At 55.0% G+C, this 20,097-nt stretch overlaps 7 protein-coding genes across 7 annotated transcripts; 4 read left to right on the forward strand and 3 right to left on the reverse strand.

The window, feature by feature from the left end:
- Nucleotides 1-115: 115 nt before the first annotated feature.
- Nucleotides 116-2,170, reverse strand: PHYSODRAFT_535774 (putative exo-1,3-beta-glucanase; the record flags this gene model as incomplete). Its single annotated transcript, XM_009541535.1, has 1 exon — nucleotides 116-2,170. One exon carries the CDS (start codon nucleotides 2,168-2,170, stop codon nucleotides 116-118), a length of 2,055 nt encoding a protein of 684 aa, XP_009539830.1.
- A 3,393-nt stretch (nucleotides 2,171-5,563) lies between these two features.
- On the reverse strand, nucleotides 5,564-6,173 carry PHYSODRAFT_251682 (hypothetical protein; the record flags this gene model as incomplete). Its single annotated transcript, XM_009541536.1, has 3 exons — nucleotides 5,564-5,572; nucleotides 5,765-6,004; nucleotides 6,105-6,173. 3 exons carry the CDS (start codon nucleotides 6,171-6,173, stop codon nucleotides 5,564-5,566), a joined length of 318 nt encoding a protein of 105 aa, XP_009539831.1.
- Nucleotides 6,174-8,197: 2,024 nt separating this feature from the next.
- PHYSODRAFT_343027 (hypothetical protein) lies at nucleotides 8,198-8,612 on the forward strand (the record flags this gene model as incomplete). Its single annotated transcript, XM_009541537.1, has 3 exons — nucleotides 8,198-8,224; nucleotides 8,314-8,347; nucleotides 8,443-8,612. The coding sequence occupies 3 exons, from the start codon at nucleotides 8,198-8,200 to the stop codon at nucleotides 8,610-8,612; spliced, it is 231 nt and encodes a 76-aa protein (XP_009539832.1).
- Nucleotides 8,613-10,404: 1,792 nt separating this feature from the next.
- Nucleotides 10,405-11,492, forward strand: PHYSODRAFT_251626 (hypothetical protein; the record flags this gene model as incomplete). The annotated part of the gene is made up of 2 exons (XM_009541538.1): nucleotides 10,405-10,680; nucleotides 10,710-11,492. 2 exons carry the CDS (start codon nucleotides 10,405-10,407, stop codon nucleotides 11,490-11,492), a joined length of 1,059 nt encoding a protein of 352 aa, XP_009539833.1.
- A 1,852-nt stretch (nucleotides 11,493-13,344) lies between these two features.
- PHYSODRAFT_251645 (hypothetical protein) lies at nucleotides 13,345-13,921 on the forward strand (the record flags this gene model as incomplete). Its single annotated transcript, XM_009541539.1, has 2 exons — nucleotides 13,345-13,524; nucleotides 13,586-13,921. The coding sequence occupies 2 exons, from the start codon at nucleotides 13,345-13,347 to the stop codon at nucleotides 13,919-13,921; spliced, it is 516 nt and encodes a 171-aa protein (XP_009539834.1).
- Nucleotides 13,922-14,809: 888 nt separating this feature from the next.
- PHYSODRAFT_566756 (hypothetical protein) lies at nucleotides 14,810-16,141 on the forward strand (the record flags this gene model as incomplete). Its single annotated transcript, XM_009541540.1, has 1 exon — nucleotides 14,810-16,141. The coding sequence occupies exon 1, from the start codon at nucleotides 14,843-14,845 to the stop codon at nucleotides 16,139-16,141; it is 1,299 nt and encodes a 432-aa protein (XP_009539835.1). The 5' UTR covers nucleotides 14,810-14,842.
- Nucleotides 16,142-16,361: 220 nt separating this feature from the next.
- On the reverse strand, nucleotides 16,362-19,607 carry PHYSODRAFT_535845 (hypothetical protein; the record flags this gene model as incomplete). Its single annotated transcript, XM_009541541.1, has 4 exons — nucleotides 16,362-18,307; nucleotides 18,473-18,933; nucleotides 19,129-19,386; nucleotides 19,429-19,607. 4 exons carry the CDS (start codon nucleotides 19,605-19,607, stop codon nucleotides 16,362-16,364), a joined length of 2,844 nt encoding a protein of 947 aa, XP_009539836.1.
- Nucleotides 19,608-20,097: the final 490 nt, after the last annotated feature.

Genomic DNA, 20,097 nt, shown 5'->3' on the forward strand with positions numbered 1-20,097 from the left:
CGGCGGTGCGCATGAAAAATGAAAGACGCTGGTCTTTTTTATTGACATCTCTACCCGTCTACCAAGGTCAACTGATGACAGCAGTTCCTGGTGGCTCTCCACGACTCTAGCCGCTCTAGGCATTCACATTGGCATTGTTCTCAATCGGCGCGTAGTCTCCTTGTCTCTGGTAGCGCGCGTACAGCGTAGCGAGCACGAAGGCACCGGCAAATGCTCCAGCGACGCCAAGGCACCAAAGCAGGATCTGGTTGCCAACCGGAGTGACGAGAGCCTTTTGGCGCTCCACACTCGACGGACTGGGGCCTGCGAGCAGGTGCGCGGCACCGCCGAAATCGCACGTGGCTCCCTCCTCGCGGTGCGTGTGCCAGTACTTGTTGAAGGCCCAGTCGCAGCGCTCCTCGAGCGTGTCGAAGCGGTTCTCGAGGTCCGTGCAGTCGACCTTCTTGTCCGGGTTGCCGCATGCGAACTCAAGGCCGCTGATGAGGTCGGCGGGCTTCACGCCGCGCTTCGCCGCGCACCTGAAGGAGCCCTTGTCTTCTGCCAAACAGGCCGTGAACACCTCCTCGTCGCGGTGGTAGCTCGACACGTTCTTGGGGAAGGCGCCCTTGCGCACGAGGTCGAGGAAGTTCCAGCGCGAGCCGAACTCCGTCTTGAAGTTCCAGAAGTACCAGCCGTGGCCCACCGCGAAGGCGTTGAGCTTCTTGAGGTTCAGGTTACGAGCGAACTCGCGCTCGTCCGCTTCGTTCTGCTGGCCGAAGGTCGTGTTGCTCGTGATGGGGCACTTGCCGAACGACGGGCCAGACTGGCCGGTGCCGTAGGGGCCCTGGATTGGCTTGGTGACGTCCAGCGGCGTGCCAGGGAAGCCCAGACCGAGGTACGTGCTGTGCACGGGGCACGGCGTCATGCGGCACTGCACCTTGGGGAAGCCCGGCAGGTTGTCGTTGAAGCCATTGAGCCACATGGCGCAGTTGTCGGTGCCGAGCGACCACTCGCCCACGATCACGGGCATCATGGCGTTCTCCATGTCGGCGATCGTGTACTTCTGCTGGCAGGCGTTGGCGAAGAAGTCGGCCTTCGTGCCCGGGTTGTTCCACGCCTGGTAGATGTGCGTGTCGAGCGCGATGTCCGGGCAGCCGCGCATGAACTCGGACCAGTACTGCACGCCGAAGCGGAACGAGTCGTGCAGCACGAACTTCCAGTGCGGGGCGCGGGCCTTGACGCGCTTGTACGAGCGCCAGTAGTAGTCCTTGAGCAGGTCGATGGGCGTGAGCTCCCAGGGCTCGTTCACGGGCTCCAGGCCGATGATGGCCGGGTGCTCGGCGTAGCGGTCCACAAGCGCCGCCACCGTGTGCAGCGAGTGGTTCAGGTGCTCGTAGTTGATGGAGCTGTACGAGTTGTTGTTGAGGTGGAACTCGCCCGCCCAGCCGGCGGAGCGCAGCGGCCAGTGCTCGAACGTCGTGGTGCCGATGGGCTGCGTGCTGCCGATGGACGTCCACTTGACGCCTGCGGACATGCCGCTGTTGTCGAACCCGTTCTGCGAGCCGATGAGCCCGTGGATGTCCAGCAGCAGCTCGATGTTGTACTGGGCGGCCAGGTCGGCCACGCGGTCCAGCTCCTTGACGGCGCCGTCCGTGCAGCCGATGTACGGCTCGTACGGGTTGAACATCCAGTCGCCCACGGGCACGCGCAGCGAGTTGACGCCGGCCTCGGCCAGCTCCTTGATGTCGGCCTCGGTGACCCACGTGGCCCAGTGGATGCGCAGCTGGCGGTTGGCCTCCTCGGCGCCCAGAGCCGTGCAGAACGTGTACGTGTCCATGGCCGTCTTCTCGGGCGCCTGGTCGCCGTAGCGCTGCTGCGTGCTGAGGAACTGGTAGAAGAGCGACGGCGTGATCCACGGCTCCAGCACGAGCCAGCCGCCGAGGTTGGCGCCGCGCACCTGCCGGTTGAAGGGCGTGGCGTGCTTGTCGCTCGAGCACGTCTGGTTGGCGTCGTTCGGCCGGAAGTTCTCGAAGAAGTTGGCGTGGTTGCGCGTCGTGCGCACGAACGCCTCGGCCTCGTTCTCCCAGAGCCACTGCGCGTCTACGGCCTCGTCGGCGGTGGCGTTGGTGGTGGGGATCGCTGCGAGCGCGGACAGCAGCGTCGCCGCCTGCAGGAGACTTGAGAGCTTCATTGCGGCGCGGCTCGACTTCACTCGAGTATCTTGGGGTTGGGCTCTGAGGTTTAGCGGTGAACTTGCGAAGTGAGCTTTCGCGCAATGCTCGACGTGTCGACATGAGTCACAATCGTACTACGGTACCTGTACGCATCTTGTCAAAACCTCTGCTTTCGAATACGTCGTATTCAAATAGGAAGGTTTTAGACAAGATACGTATCCTTAGGGGAGCTGAAGTGCGCCATGTGGGTAGATCCTCATTCGGTCGGGTCAGGAATAAGTTGAGAATACAGACCCTCATTCAACCGGGCCAGGCTCTCCTGATAAAAAAATGACGATGCATTCAAGTTAAGGCTGCTTCTATTAGCGAGGGAGAAGATCGAGCATATCGCTAGCGAGGTGTTCCATTTCTCGTATGCAACCCTGAATATTGTATATGGGTGCGGAACCCATGATTTTTTTTTGCGGTCAGATAAGATGGCGTGTACTTGGCCTGCGTCCGTAAGCATACTGTGTAGAGGGTTCCAGAGGAGGGAGGTGATACCAGAGAAAAACTTTAGTCTTTCTGAAAGAAGGGGGAGAGAGATCGACGAGCGGCTTCACTGACAACTCTTGTTCGGCCGGCAACCTCGGCATGCATCACTCGCGATTCTCTGCTTCGGCTCGCTGGTGAAGTGTGGCTTGGTCTCCCAGGTTGATGCTAGCTGGAAGAGAATCCCTGGTCCAGTAAATACTAGCGATGGTGTGTACACGAAACTTCGATTTGATGGTAGTGTATCCACTTGGTCTGTGGCACTTTCCTCGCCGGACCGTGGATTATGCGCCAACGTCGGACAAGGAGTAGCGACAAGTGGATCGAAACTGTGAAGACCCACAAGTTGCCCTCAGTCAGGAGCGATTGAGGAAGCGAGTATACTTAATTTGAGGGGAGGAGGGGGGGCATCGACAAACAAGCAGTCGATTTTCTTACACTCCTGTACATGTGTAAGACGTCACGACCTTCGACATGACTGGGATCACAGATGCAAAGTGCTGAATTTGCGTCAGTACTGGCAAGGGTGAATTGCGTGCCGCAATTCACTTTCTGAAACTATGGATGCAGATGTGATCCACTCCACCGTGTAATAATGTCCAAGTTGCTGCCGACAACTGAAAGTTGTTGTCGAAGCTGCTGGCTCGACATACTTCTGGCTGGTGTAGCACGAAGGTTGAGCCAAGCCGAGTTACGCGTTGCAGGGCTGTCCACTCCTTCATTCTTTGGGTAATGTAATGCATTACGTGTTCGCGTTGCCACGCTATGCTGTCGCTAGGCTACTGTAGCATTCTTCGGATTTTCCCAGTATAAATTCCAGACTCAGGAAAGCTTACTCCAGCTACAAACAAAGAAACATTACCAAACTAGGGCTGTGGCCTACAGATTATTTCAGTCCGTGCGAAAGTAAACAAAACGCAACATGATTTAGAATACTGCGAACTTATAATGCTTTTCATAAAGGTATCGCCCATGAAGCTGATAGCTCTTCTTCTCACTTGCTAGGCAAGAGAGGCGGTGGATAAGCTTAGTTTAGTTTCGAGGTTGCGCTTGCACGCCTTGATAGTCGTAATACTACTGCTGTGCTGAAAGCTCTGTTTGCCCCCGTAAAATTGCTATCCCAGCCTAAGCGTAGATGTCTAGTCGCTAAGATGCCGCCTCATACACCCTTCCAGCTGCAATATTGCCGTACGTAGCAGTCGTGGCGACCAAAGCGTTAGGCTGACCAGTGTTCGACCGGGCCAGTAATGTAAACGTACCAAACAAGCTTTGAAATTTAAGGTTTCTAAAAAAAATGGATCGTTGATAAAGGCACTGAGTGGGGAGGTACATGGGTACAGAACCTGCAGGCACTCGTCTGTCTCTAGGTACCAAATGGCACTGAGTCAGGTAATATTGGTACCGAGGTTAAAAAAGAGGGGTATTCTATTCAAGTAGATTTTAATAATTTTCACCAAATGTAGAGATTTTGTTGTGTGGCTCTGAATGCTTCAAGAGCTCTATGTTACACGAATGTTGCAGGAAATAGGAAGTGGTGGCAACGGTCGTTCGAATGTAAAAAGCACTTGGCGAATCTCGTACCAAGAAAACAGTATGGCCACCTTGTCGCCTGCTAGTACGGGAGTTGTTGAGGACTAGGTCGCGCCAATCGGGTGTAGAGTTGCGCTAGCAACATTGACGTACCTACTAAACCACGTTATAAACCTGACAATACCGTGCTACTCTACAACCTGCACGTTACACTAATGGAGAGAGCCTAGACTTGCAGCATTGCCATGACAACGAAAAATTAGCGTATTGCCAACTTCTATTTAACGACGCACCGAAGCGCTCAGTTACGATCTTCGCTCAGTTGGCCAGGCATCCAACTGCCTCACACACGGTCAAATCGACCCTTAAAAGGCGAGTACGCATACCATTCTTAAAGTGCCTGTAGATACATCAATCGAGTATGCATAGTACCTAAAGGTACCCGTACGGTATCTACAGACACACACACCAATAGGTACCCTGTCGGTATCTACAGGTACACAGACTATCAGGAACGTAGACGTGTGTATTATACGATACGAGCGTCACCCTGAACAGCTTAAATAAGGCTCTGCGCCCACGTATACATCTCGAGGAAGCACCACCGCGTCAACCCTCGATGTTCTTGGTATCCCTGGTCTCAACGCTTCACCACGCCCGTGCAGCCTAGCGCAATCTATCTACCCATTTACCGGACTCGTACTGTATCACTCCTTTTTTAAAATACGATCCCACTCAGTGCCTTTAGTCAGTCTAAAAAAACTGAGTCTGCTCAATGTCTCTGTAAAAGTTTGGCCTCATGCATTGAGGGCTATACTATCACCCTTTCGATCTTGTAGCTACAACATTAAATGTTGTTATTATCGACGCCATTATACACTATAGGCATGGGTACATGTAGTCAAGCTACAAATACTAAGGTTCGTTTGGGTTTACTTTTTCTTTCTTGTCACCTCTTCCAACCTTGCTATATCTACTTTTCAGATCGTCTTACTAGGCAGGAGATGCCATGGGATGCCCATGGGTAATGATAAAACGCCTCCTACAAAACTACAAAAAACAACAAAACAACAACTAAATCATAGCCTTCGCGGACCCTAGAGCCATGGCCATGTTAGTTCAGGGGCCATGGTGGTTGTATTCTGGCAATCGTTGTAGCTCGCGTGCAAGCTGGGCGCAGGCGGATGGGTAGGTAGGTAGGTACGTGGGCTGGTTACTTGGTTTAGTGGTAGAATGGGAAATGGCTCAATAGCTGAAGTTCTGTTCTACGATGGATGTGGTCATGCATCCACCTACCAGTAGACAGGAAGTGTTTTTTGTGGTTTAAGTGGCCTTCTATTTGAGCTTAATTAACTGACCTATAGAAGCCTACCAGTAGACAGAAAGTGAGTGACTCGGGCGGCGGATCACTGAGAGACAAACAGCGACTCGGCTTCAGCTTACCGGCCTCACTTTACCGGCCTCAGTTACCGAGATCCGAATTAACCCGATTTGGGCTGCCAAGCAGCATGACCTATCGGCCACTGCTACCCCAGTAAAAATCGGTATACATAGAACAGCAACAATTCGTGAACGTTTGTACCGAAGTCCGTGAACGTCATAGACGCGGGCATGAAGTTCTTCTCGCGGCGCGGCACGGCCACCATCACCTCGTCATGGGACGTGTCCGAGCTCGACTCCTCGTTGTGCTTGGACTTGGGCGTCCTGGACAGCGCGTAGCCATCCTCCGTCTCGTCCTCGATCTCCTGGGGCAGCAGCTGGATGTTGGTCGGCGCCAGGTACCGACGGTACTCGAGCAGGTATGCTGGCGCCGAGCAGGAACACGTATTAATAGAAGAGCAGGAAGATGGCGCCATCCACAGCCACGTCTTGCTCGACGGCGCGCCGAACTGCGACAGGTAGTGTCATGTCGAATTCGGACCAGTAGTTGACGCCACCGTACTCGCACACGTCGTACATGTTCTTGGACGAGCGGTACTCGCTCACGGACCCCGCGCATGCACTTTCGGTAAGATTGTATAACCATCGGTAACTATGAAAATACTACATGTATTGTGCCTTTCTGGCAAAACGCCCTCCGATTTGAGGTCCTACGTAGGACTTTTGCACCTACGTAAGACATCATAAAAGTTTGTACCAGGGCCAGTAAGACCATGCATAAACAAAAACTTAATGTAAACTGAGCGAATGGCTTGCAAAGGTAGGTCGACAAGTGAGCGCGTTCAGTACCGCTATACCTGTAGCGCACGTACGTAGCTCCACGCTGAGCACGGTGACCTGGTTGCGGTGCTGCCTGAGCCTCCGCCTGTATGAGTGCGGCCAAACTATGCATTTGCCACAGATGCTTTCAGGCGCACTGGCCTGATCTAGTCCTACGAAGGCCCAAATGGCCAGCTTAACATGGCCATTCGTTCCTTATTTCTAAAAAGGTACCCTTTAGATGAAGACGGAACTCCTACGTAGGACTTCCGTAATCCGATGCAAGACCAACAGCAAATCCTAGGTCTAGCCCTACCCTCTCCTACTTAAGACCACCTTTTTGAGGTCAGATTGGCCAAAGTTTTGGAAAGGCACAATAATCGTTGCAAATCTAGACTACACTTGCGCTTTCTGTTCCCATTTGAAATGATAATTTCTATAAGATATCAACCGAAGTGTTATTATAGTATCTCTGATCACACCCTGATCTCATATATTACTATAGTATTAGTTACCGCGCAAGAAACCTGTTCGTGGCGTCTCCGCCGGCAACACGGTCGCACAGTGAAACAATGCGCAATATGGCAGGTTACCATGTGCATGCAGCTATTACAATAAAAAATGCTATTATATTACCAAGGGGTGTTGACGAGTTCTACCGCTACCTGTAGCAAGTGGCAAGTACTATAGACGCCGCAAGTCACATTGCATCCTTTTGGCACGCCGTGGCAATGGCTTAAACTAGTTCTTGTTGCCTCGTTGTGTTTTCTTGCAAAGAGCAACAGTCGAGGAGCGTCTTGCAGACCCGCAAGGCGCAATTAAGGCACAGTGCTTCGTGTGGCGCTGTAGAGAGAATGAATTCAGTCATGATCGCCACCACTTCTTGTATGAATGCAATCAGTCCTTGCCAAGGAATCCTTACAGTACAGGAGAGACGGAGAATCTTGCCAACACAGATCTATTCGCAAGGATAAGGCTTGGGATTGGGACTAGTCGACGTGATAACAGTCACGGACAAATATTTGTTGACGTGGAAAGTCTGAAGATCGAAGCTGGGATGTCTGCACCTGAGCGCAGTCCTAAGAATGGCGGCGACACTGTGGGCGAATGACGTTCCACACGTACTGTAACCTCTTTGCGGAAGGCGGCTGCAACGAGCTGAAGTTCCCTTTACAGGAATGTGTAAATTCATCTCGCACCGGAAATGTTACTTGAAACGTTGACTTGGTCTCAGTGCCCACGATGGCCGACCGACCACCGGGCCGACTGACCGGCGCTCAGTATGGGCTCCGCAAGCTGGTCGGCGCGCCGTCGTAAAGTACGAAAAAAATCACGACTCGTGATTGAAGAGCAGCATATGTTCCGCATAACATGGACGATTGGTCGCGGATACTGCGTATTAACCCCTCCAAACCGGATGCTGCATAATGCAGCTTAGATTTGAAGGCTTAAACTGCATATATGCAGTTTAAGCCAATTTTGACTTGAAATTTGTATGACTGTCCTTTCTACACACCAATATGCAAACGTCAAGATAAAATTACGTTTAGTTTCTGTTCGCGCCTTTTTGTTTTTCCAGATGTCAAAGACCAGCGTTTGTCAAAATTAGGAATATAATATTTGGGACGGGCGCGGGACCCACTGTATGATTTGAACAAAATCTGCAAGGTGTCGGACTGGGTGGCTCACAGCGACTTCCATTTGCCGCTCTTGCAAAATCCGCCTCATTCGAGAATTTGCGCGGCCAGGGCTCAAGTCGGCAGAAGAATAAACAGAAATCACGGATGATCATGCGAGACATCGGCGCTCGAGTACGGCGCTAACGGTACGCTCGTAGCGAACGAATGCGATACCTTATTGCTAACCTGTTTTATTTGGTACGTGTTGTTCTTCATGATAGCACTCCCCTGCGTGTGGTGCTTCTCTAGCGCTTGGTAAGTGTGGTCATTGGTCAGAGATGTCTGCGAGATTCATGCTTGGTGACAAGACTTTGGATTACTCTTGGTCCAGTTGATTTTGCTGCTTACAGGCAAGCGTCTGCTGCTGCAGCTGTACAAGCTGTCGTACTCAGTCAAGCTGTTGGGCTCGGTTGCACTGCTCAACCCGCTGCATTCGTACCTGGCGTTCGGAGGCCTGGGGGAGAGGCCCACTCAGGATTCCGGCGCTCAAGGCTTCCGACATCTTTCCGCGTTGATGTAAGCGGCAAAGACGACGACAGGAGTTGATGCGGTATGGCGTGCTCCGAACAATGGTATGTTGTATATCATGTTGTCCTGTATACTGCATTGCATGCAGTTTATTATACTGATGTTGTATCGTAGTCTACATGAGCTAACCAGATTAATACTGATGCTGTTGAAGGAGACTACGGCGCCCAAGCAGTCATGATCAGCCCGAACACTAGCCGGCCTGAGTGAAGGCGACGACTCGAATGAGGTAGTAGCGAAAAGAACGAGCCGAGACGAATTCCGGCCAAGCCGGAGATGCCGCTTTGGTGTTCATTGTATGACCGATGGGCAAACGAGCCGAAACCTGGCATGGCTGGCGCTGCTAATGATAAGGGCGAGAGGTAGTAACGTGAACGTTTGCAAACTATTATAAGCGATTTGGATAAATGCAATTGCAGTCGATGCGGTTCCCAGTATAGCGAGGTTTTGGATACCCACACACATAGTTGTAGATGCAACTTTGCCTTTGTATGCTTCAATTAGCGAAACGGCTTGTAATCGCTGCTTTCCTGTTGACTGGATTGGCAAAGGCATGGCTTTGGTATCGATCAATCTAAGCAGCAGCTAATTGAAGTATTCAACTGTAGAACTTCTTCCACCCATGGAGAAACCATGTGGTAAACTACATCCACCTCATGCATGAATACAGGTGTAGCGCTTTAGTGTGTGTTGCTAGTTGGGAAGGGTCCAGGCAACGAACTACTTCGGTGTTGAAGTCAGTGAAATTTGACTTAGTGATCAAACGTGGTAATCCTCGTTGCTTTGTTGCTTCAACTACAGAATGCCATGCTTCTGGACAGAGGATACTTGCACCGGGTCAGCTCCAGTCGGTGCAGCGTGGTGCACCGGGCCACACCGACTGGCCCGGTGCACGGTAAAAGAATAGGCTGACACTCATGTTGGTTGGACGTTCCAACCAAGTTGGCAGCAAGTTGCTGACCAACCGAGCGAGCACCAGCACGAGCATGGGCCAAGTGGCCAAGTCTGGTCAATTTGGCCACCGAGTTGGAGGAATTGATCGCCAAGTCCTTGGGTCTAAGTGTCCTCACAGTAACACTACATATCACTTCGGTTCGAGAGCAAGCTGCTGAGCTGCACTAAATGCTGTATTCTGTATGTTACTGTACCATTGCGTGTAGTCTGAAGTAGCTACAGTACTGACAAAAGTGCTTCGAGGCGCTAAGCAACACACGCTGGATCTACTTTAATGTTTAGTGCCAACTACTTGTTACCACAACATGTTGCCTGCCGGGCTGCGCTTGGCTGGACGCCCCCGCGCCAAGCAGTCTAGCGAGCCGAGTACTGCACGAGGCGCTGGAAAGCTCGGTGCAGGGCCCCCCTCCGCAAATACCGCGTGCTTGTGTTGGCCCTGTGCGCACAACTCCCCCCCAGCTAACACGCAAATGATACCATGATCTTAGCACATAGCAGGGGCTTGCATTTCGACGGCCTCGCACCTGCCGACGTCCGCTTGCCTCCTTCTCGTCCTTTTCGCAAATGAAGGAGTTCCTTCACCGATTTTGGAGTGTTGAACGTCAATTCACCAGCTGCAGCTCTAAGCACATCTCAAGATCTCTTACTGGCTCGCCCGGTGCAAGCAGTTGCATTGGCTGTGCTGGCGGGATATCCGGTGTGCAGTTGTTTGAATGGAACAGCCCAGTTGAGTCTCAGGCGCTCAACATTGGGCTTCCGAGCTCGAATTCCCTTTCCTTCAGTCTTCAACTTTCCTGCTTCCCAAGACTCCCTCGCAAGGCTCCAAAAGCATGTCGCTCATCGACGTCGACCTTCACGCCCTTGCCACCGGTGGCGCCGACTACCTCGCCTCCATCTACGTCGGAAACGCCACCAATCCCGCGCTCTCGCTGCTGTCATACGACTCGGCCTTCGCGGACGTCATCGGCCACAACGCCACTGCCCGCTTGGTCGCCGACCTGGACTGGCAGGCCTTCCACGAGGGTGGCGTCTACAACAAGGAGGACAACTCCCTCTACGTCTCGTCCAACTACATCTCGCTCAAGGACAACATCAACATGACCGTCGTCTCGCTCGACGACTTCTCCATCCGCAGCACTCAGTTCCCGGACCTCGCCATGGCTCGTCGTACTACCCGCCTGGCGCCGATCAGAACTCCACGCCCCCCATGCAGGTGTGGTGCGACCAAGGCGACCTCGAGGTCTACGCCAAGCTCCTTGCCGTCAACGTCAACACGAACGAGTCCGAGCCGCTGGTCATTGGCATGAACGGCCGCAACTTCAGCGGCTTGAACGATGTCAGACAGCACCCCGTGACGGGGGACCTCTGGTTTACGGATCCCGAGTACGGCTATATCCAGAACTTCCGCGCGGAGCCCGAGCTCCCGCGACACATCTACCGTTTCGAGCCCTCGACGGGTGTCCTCCAGGTTCTCGGCGATGGCTTCGTGCAGCTCAACGGCATTGAGTTCTCGCCGGACTACAAGACGCTCTACGTCTCGGACACTGGCGCCCAGGAGTCCGACCTGGACCACAGTCGTCCGGCCACCATCTACGCCTACGACATCATCGACAACAAGCGGCTCGGAAGCAAGCGCATGTTCGCCTTCGCGGACAGCGGCATTCCCGACGGGGTGCACACGGACACCGACGGCAACGTCTGGGCTGGCTGTGGCGACGGTGTGCACATCTGGAACCCCGAGGGAGTGTTCCTGGGCAAGATTTACCTGGGCGAGACGTCAAACAACTTTGCGTTCGCTCCGGGCAAGGTCTTTGTGTTTGCCAACTACAGGCTCTGGGTAGTTGAGGGCATCAACGCCCTCGGGCGCGAGATTTGCAAGGACTTCGGCGCCGACAGCGACCCGAGATGCCACCATTAGATGTCGGTGGAATAATACCGATTTTTTTTGGAGAGGGGTACACCCTACCGGAGCTAAAATACCAAACGCCCGATTTTGCTCAAAAAACGAATCGGCACCGGACGCCCAGATGTATTTATCAAAATTACTAAACTGAGCACTCTACCTCAAGTCTCTCAAGGCCGAGTCTCACCAATGCGGCTGCCGACACAGCCCAACTTATTAGCTTACCACCCCAACCTGAGATTGAAGCTCAGTAGAGCAAGCTTTGCGTTTGTTCCTGCCGCCGACAGAAGCACCCCCAGCAGCTATAGAGCTAAACGAAGAGCCCATCTTAAGTAGACCCGGAAAGAACGTATCTACAGTGAAACAAACATTGCAGTGTAGTCTCAGGTGCTCGACAGTAGCCTTCTTCATTGCAGCAGTGTAAAATGGTAGGGCCCGCGTCGTTTTCCACCTGCCTCGACCTCCAGACAGGCGAGGGTGACTTGGTGGCGCCCCTTAATTAACGCTGTCTGGACCATGAAGGTTTGGAGCCTAATTTCCGATAGATTCGCGAGGCTATTGACTTAGGTTCTCCCCAACTTCACATTTCGCCGACGGATGGACTCCGGCAAGTGATGCCAGATGAAAAGTATTGCAAATGGGTATGGTGGGGGACGATAGTGAAAGTAAGATAAATATCTTAGGGATTGGCATAGTCGGTGCTAATTTGGATTCAACCTACGATATTCAAAGTGTTACGGTTCATCCGCATACGAATTAGCTAGAAACGAATGCCAGCGAAAGAATTATATATCACTAATCGTGATAAAAGTTTTGACTAGCTCTGTATCTTTGCGGGCTTACGTATTTATATTGGCGCCGCTTTACTTAAATTAAGTATGTAATTTATTAACATAGCCTATGATAAAACTGCTCCTAAACTTGCATTCTTCTGTAGCATCGCCTACAGACCAACGGCCTCTTCCAGTTCGCGGTCAGCTCGCCGTCCGTTTGAGCTTAAACGCTACTTGCCAATACCACCAATTACGGAAATTTGACAATATTTGTGATGAGTGGGGATGGTTTGGGGGTCGATCCATTACCGGAGAAACACGCTTCCACCTGGGTATGTTCCTGTTTGTTTGGGGTCTGAGTGAGCTCGATGCTTATCAAGCCACATAATTATCTGAAAATAGCTTGCCAACATGAATTCACCTCAAAACCATAGTATTTTTGTGGGGGATGGGAACGGGTCTTAACAGGTATAGTGGGGGAAATGGGGACCATTTCCCCCAATTAGGGAGGCCTGGATATACGATTCCAAGTGGCACCTTCGTTTCAAACGCACCGTATCCGAGCCCTCGCGCAAGCAAGGCCTTCAACTAAAGCTGCCAGGTGCAAATTTCCTCTGGCTGGATGTGACGGCTGGTCGGAAAGCTGCTTCGCAATTAGTGCGGTGCTCATTCGCAGCGGTACAGCCGCTGTGAAACCAAATCCAAACCAAGTGCGATGAACGTCAGTCGGCAATTTTCCTGCTTCTCACTAAGTCACCCTTGATCAAGACTGACAGCTAAAAGCATGTCGCTCATCAACACCCCTGGCCACCGGTGGCGCCGACTACCTCGCCTCTATCTACGTCGGAAACGCGATCAACCCCGCGCTCTCGCTGCTGTCGTACGACTCGTCTTTTGCCGGGGTAATCGGTACCAACACGACTGCCCAGTTGATCGCCAATTTAGACTGGCGGGCATTCCACGAGGGCGGCGTCTACAACACAAAGGACAACACACTACATCTCTTCCAACTACGCTTCGCTCGCGGACACCATCAACATCACGGCTCGCTCAACGACTACTCCGTCAACAGCACTCAATTCGCGGGCCTTACGATGGCCAACGGTGGGTCGTCGTACTACCCTCCCGGTGCTGACCAATACGCCACTCCACCTCAGCAGGTTTGGTGTGACCAGGGCGACCTCGAATCCTACGCCCAGCTTCTCGCCGTGGACGTGAACACGAACACGTCTGAACCGCTGACCATCGGCTACAATGGGCGCAACTTCACAAGCGTAAACGACGTGCGGCAGCACCCAGTGACGGGTCACGGACCCCGAGTACGGCCACATCCAGAACTTCCGCGCGGAGCCGCAGCTCCCCCGCCAAGTTTACCGCTTCGAACCCTCAACGGGTGTTATCCAAGTTGTTGCGGACGGCTTCCGAGAGTCGAACGGCCTCGAGTTTTCCCCAGACTACAAGACGCTCTACGTGTCCGACACGGGCGCTCGGGAAACGGACCTGGACCTCAGTCGCCCAGCCACCATCTACGCCTACGTCATTATCGACAACAAGCGGCTTGGAAGCAAGCGCCTGTTTGCCTTCGCAGACAGCGGCATCCCTGATGGGGTGCACACGGACACCGACCGTCTGGGCTGGCTGCGGCGACGGCGTCCGCGTCTGGAACCCTGAAGGGGTTCTGCTGGGCAAGATCCACATTGGAGAGGCGTCGAGTAACTTTGCATTCGCTCCGGGTAAGATTTTTGTATTCGCCGATTACAGGCTTTGGGTCGTCGATGGCATCAACGCACTTGGACGGGAGGTTTGCAAGGACTTCGGCGTCGACAGCGATCCGAGGTGCTCCAAGTAAGGTGATCTGCTGTCATCTCTTGTGACAAAAACACTTCGAAACGAAAGCTGCGTAAAATAACATTCTGGTTGGTGTGAGAGCTTGCTCTTACCTTGGTTTGTCAAAAGTCCTGTTTCTTCCCTTCCTTTTCTTGCTGTGTCTGTGCTCTAGGACCTTTATGCGAGGATGGCACCGTCATCATCTTTGCTTTCATTTTCCGGTGTCCACGAGAGCTGCCGCTTAAACTTTGCTCCTCGTTCCAGCAGCACCTTTATCACCACCAACGTTATTGTTTTCCGCAGCACAGGCCAATGCCGTACCATTCACGTCGGCCACCCCGTTCTGCATGCATGGAACTCGAAACAAACAAACAAACTCGTACCATTTGGCTTCCGCGCGCCGGAACCGAATGCGCCAACTTTTGAGGGCCCGGCATCCATGTGGAACAAGGTCGCTATCTTTGGGAGACGCTGGCCGATTGAAGCTGAAGTTGCAGCCGTTGGATGCCACGTCAGCCGTTATCAGAGCGGCAGGTCTCGAGCCAATCCGCATGGGCGACACTTATCCGCTTGCGTGTCAACCGCGGCGTCACCCGGCCGATCCCCGCCCCAGCAACTTGCTGGCAGCAAGACCAAGGTGCACCGGCCTCTTCCTGCGTATCTGTGTCTCTCGCAGCTTCAAGCTCATTGCGCGTGCGGCGTCGGCGCTCTGCACTCATCAGTCCCGAGTTCGCCGAGAAGGTCCAGAGTCAAGTCAACGCACACATGCGTCTTCAAGTGATCCGGCCGCTGCTGTCCCGTGCCGCCGCCCCCGCGAGCGCGCTGAGGCCCTGGGGCGCGCGCACCTTCGCGTCCGCGCTGGTCGAGAGGCACCTGGAGGGCGAGCGCATCACCAAGGTGGCGGAGCTCGTCAGCGAGCAGGCCGTGCGCGTCACGTTCGAGGACGGCGCCACCGCCAAGTTCCACAAGCTCTGGCTGCGCGACCACTGCCGCTGCGAGCACTGCATGCACCCGGAGACGCAGCAGCGCCAGCTGGACACGGCCTCCATCCCCATGGATGCGCCGTTGCAGCGCCTCGAGGTCACACACGCCGGCGGGGCTGTGGCCATTGACTGGAACGCGCCTGTGCGCGGCACCCCGTGCACGGCCAGCGAGTTCGACGCGCAGTGGCTGCGCGACCACGCGTACGCGCTGGAAGGCGGCAACGCCGACGACTCGGCCACGGCGCCGTACCCCAAGTCGTACCGGCAGCCGCGCGTGACCACGAAGCAGCTCTGGGCCGGAGCCGACTTCAAGCTGCCCACGCACGACTACAGCAAGTGCGTGGACGACATCGAGCCGCTCATGCGCGACCTGTACGCCTACGGCCTGGTGCGCGTGTCGGGCACGCCCAACACGATGGAGGCTACCGAGAAGTTCTCCAAGAAGATCGGCTTCGTGCTTCGCACGATCTACGGGACCATGTGGACGACGAACCCCACCAACGACGCCGAGGGATACAACGACACTGCGTCCACGAACCTGGAGCTGCTGCACCACACTGACGGCACGTACATGCGCGACCCGCCTGGGCTGCAGATCTTCAACTGCGCCGCGCAGGCTGGCGAGGGTGGCGAGAGCCGCTATGTGGACTCGTTCCACGTCGCTGAGACCCTGAGGAGCGAGGACCCGGAGGCTTTTCGAGTGCTGAGCACGACGTCGCTGCCCTACTTCACTGTGGACAACGACGCGCACCTGGCCACGATGGAGCCGCTCATCCGCGTGGACTACGCTGGCAACATCGTACAGTTCCGCCACAACGACTACGACCGCGCACCACTCACGCACCTGAGCTTCGAAGAGGTGGGCGCGTTCTACAAGGCGCACCGCAAGCTACTGGAAGTCATGCGTCGGCCTGAGATGGAGTTCTGCATGAAGCTCCAGGTGGGCGACATGGTGGTCGTGGACAACCAGCGCGTGATGCACGGTCGCCACGCCTTCCGGGGCGGAGACCGCGCGCTCATCGGCTGCTACATCGGCCAAACGGAGTACGAGAGCCGCCTGCGCGTGCTCGGCATCATTTAAGCGTAGCGGCAGAAGTCGCTGTGACACAGGATTCAAGTGTGTCTCGATAAGTCAGTCTAACACAGGAAGTTTTGATCAACTACGCCTTCATCTTTACTGCAGCGCTTGCAAAACCTTGCCAGACACGCTAGCGGAAGGTTGAAACGAGTTCATTTACACTATTCTCCTGACAGACACTACTGCTATCCTAAACTATCGGAGAGGTGTGAACACCTCTCTATTAACGCGCTCTGCCGCCGCCCACTATGCTTTCGTCTGTCCCCTGTGTTCGTCCGGTGTCATCGAAGTTGCTACTGTCAAGAACCGGCGGTGCGATAACCGAGTCATTCCCCCTTCCGTGGGCTCTTGCCAGTTGTCGGCGTCGCACCTCAGCCAGCTCAATTTCCAGGAGCTGCACGATGTCTTCGAAGCTCGGACGGCGCAGCGGGTTGTCGTGCCAGCAGCGCTTCATAATTTTAGCGAACAATCGAGGGCAGTCGCGCGGGATGCGCGGGCGAACGCCACTCAGAACTGCCTCGGCGACTGCGAGCACACTCCCAGGGATGTTCGCATACGGCACAGCACAAGTGTACAGCTGCCAGCAAATGATGCCGAAGCTGTAGACATCGATCTTCACAGAATACTCCGACGTGGCTTCGTCCTTCAGCACTTCAGGCGCAGCCCAACACGCACTGCCAATGTTGGTCGTCATTTGCACCGTAACGTCAGCTGACGGGAAGAAATTCGGCCGCGGGGCCACTACGTCGCGAGTGCGCAGCAGCCGAGATTCACCGAAATCCGCCACCTTCAGCATCTCTTGCTCGGAGTCGAAGATGCAGTTCAGCGGCTTGAGATCCCGGTGCACAATGGGCACAGGCAGGCCGTGCAGGAAGCGCATACCCACAGCAATCATGTGAGCGTACCGCAGCCCCCGTTCATACGAAAATGGCGTACTGCGGTTGGCGTCGATCAGGTCTTGCAACGTGCCACCGCCGAGATACTCGTACACAATGTAGAGATTGATGCCGCTGGTGTAGCAACCGTAGGTCATCATCACACATGGGTGCACCAGTTTCGACGACAGGTATGCCTCCTCCTTGATGTGTTCCAGGCACTCCATCTGAGCGTGCTTGAACGTCTTGACAGCAACCTCGATCGACCTCGATGCAGCGCCATCAATGTATCCTCCCTGCCGCCACCTTGCCTTCAGCACGATAGCGAAGGTACCTTCACCGACGATGTTCACCGGATCGTCGAACTCGATACTGCTGGGATCGATGGCTTTGAGTGATAACCCGAAGTCGAATGCCTTCCGACACCGGTGGAAATTTGTGAAAGTGATCGCGGCTGTACATACGCCCAGAATGTCGAATATCGACTGCATCACGAACGCTGCGATTGTTGGAACCTGGGAGGAGTCGGCCACCTTGAGTGCCGTCAGAATAATGAGGCTTCCCCAGCACACAAAGAACACAATCAGGTACGACCGCGCCACCTTGTTGAGCCTTCCGGTAGCTGATGTCGGGTACGATTCACCAATGGTGCGCTTAAACCGCACGTAGAAGATGAAGTTGAAGCCGAACGCCAACAACGGGTAGTACACGTACAGGATGAGGCGGCAAGTCGGATAAAGGCACGGTGAGAACGTGTCCTCGTCATCCACAATCTCCGATCCGGATGAAGAGTCTTCCTCCTCGTAATAATCGTACGTGTCTCCAGACCGATAGCCCACCAGCGCCAACGTGACCGCCGCCACTACCGACAATAGTAACACATTCGCAGTGTACCGACGATATCGGCGCTTAGCACTTTGCGAATCCATCAGCACATCTGCGTACGATACCACAGACCGATACATGTTGAATGCGATGGCACACGTGAACGAGATCTGCGCGAAGTTGAAGAAACACTCGAACATACAGAAGAAGAGGTAGGCCATGTCCGTCAAGGCCGATGTCTCCAGCATCACGCGAAGTAGGGACGTGATCCAATACCCACATTGCACGCAACTCAACTCCAACACGAACGGATGTGAGTACGTACGGAAACTTCGGAACGTCACGTGCATGATCACCACGACGAGTGACATCCACAACGATAGCACCATCAGGATGCAGTGGATGTAAGTGTACGTGTCTGTATACACGCTGATGCCTTTGTCCGATCCCGACGAAGACCACGATGAATCTCCTTGGGAACTGTCTTCAGAGTCGGCGTCAGCGTCAGATGCTGAGCCAGCCCGTAGTAGTGAACTTGATCCTGCCAAGCTCAAATCCGCTTCCGATCCAATGCTGCCAGACGAAATGATCTTGTAGCTGCTACTACCACTGCCGGCACTGCTGGTGCTGCCACTGCTGCTGGTGCTGTTGGCCACCGTTGTGTTTGTACTGCTTTCCAGCGAGTTGGTCTGAATCTCCACCCCCACGCGGGCAATCAATATCGCCGCTACCACGAACGCCGTGAGCGTGACGCCGATACACGCGATGAAGATGCACATCTTCTTGCGCGCCCTCGCTCGGTGCTGATTCTTCTCTAACAATCTAGCGCGCATGGCCTCGATCTTCATGCGGCGGCGCAGTCGCCTCTTGTTCCTGTCTTCCTCGTCGCTAACTGAGCTCGGAGCGAAAGGCCCGTCGTCCAGACCCGCGTCGTCATAAGGCCCCGGACTGGAGCCGCTGCTCAGCCCGGGCACCCCCGCCGTCAAGTGCACGTGGGTGTGGCTGTCCATATCCACGCGGTGTTCGTCCTGCGCTGTGTCTCCATTGGGCGTGAAGTGCGCCATGTACGCGGGGGAGTCCGAGTCCCTGTCGTCTCTCCTCTCCGCCCTGTCTGAACCTGTATCTGTGTCTGCAGCTATCGCCGCTGCAATCGTGTCCTGCTGCTCCGCGGCCCTGCTCCTGTTGTCTCTGCGCCTCCTGGACGCTCGCTCGCTGTCCCTTAGCCTCCTTTTCGAGGCGCGCTCGCTGGCGCGGTGCTTCCTGGACATGCGCTCGCTGTGCCTCCTGGACGCGCGCTGGTCGCCTCCGCCCTTCCTGCTGCTGCTCGTGGTCGTGTTGACGCTGCCCTCGTCCGTCGAGAGCTGCGGGTTGTTGGAGCTCATGGACGACGCGTAGGACTCGAGGATGCTGCGCACGTACAGCTCCTGGTCGAGGCTCGGGCCGCGCTCGTGGCTGCCGCTGCGCCGCCTCTTGGGGCGCATGGACGTCACGCGCTTCCACCACTTGACGCTGCGGCTAGAGCTGCTGGCGCTGGCCGTGCTGCTCGAGCTCGTGAGCTCGCTGGCGGTGCTGGCGTTGCTGTTGGCCGACAGGTCGAAGGGCGCGGGCAGCTCCGGCACCACGGAGGACTCGGACGAGCCGCCCGTGGGGAAGTCGCTGCTGCGCGCCGAGTCCATGAGCGGCAGCAGCGGCAACGGCGGCGGGGCCATCGCCGCCGGCGGCCGCGGCTTCTTGCGCCGGCGCTTGTCAGGCGCCGCGACGGAGGCCATGGCGCATGTGGCGACGTCTGTCGGGCGAGTGAGAGCAGTGTGCGCGCAGCGGTGGGTGCCGGCCGGACGCCGCCTCCTGCCTTCCCCGTTCTTGTCTTTGCGGGTTGGCGACCGAAAGAGAGCGAGGCGGTTAATACTCGTAAAAGTGCGGTCGGATTGGTTTGGGAAGGTACGTTTAGATAGTGTGGTTAAAAGAGGGATAATGGTTTGTGAGAGGTTGCAGCGCGCACTTTTAGGCGTGGTGGTCGGTAGTACCATCTGCGCCAAACGAATGGAGAGAGGAGGAACAGTATTTTTCGAACCATACTGGGCGCTAATCAAGTCGAGCGTGGTGTTCCGTACACAATGTCTGCTTCGACTATGTCCAAGCGTATGGACGGCTCCGAAAAGACACAGTGCCGCCGGCCTGGTCGAAGTTGCAAGTGACGAGCATCAAGTCGCTGCTTTATCAGATCCCATTGCGTTCGTCCAGCAGTGGCCGGTTGGCTGT

Source organism: Phytophthora sojae (assembly GCF_000149755.1).
Source record: "Phytophthora sojae unplaced genomic scaffold PHYSOscaffold_25, whole genome shotgun sequence".
NCBI lineage: Eukaryota > Oomycota > Peronosporomycetes > Peronosporales > Peronosporaceae > Phytophthora > Phytophthora sojae.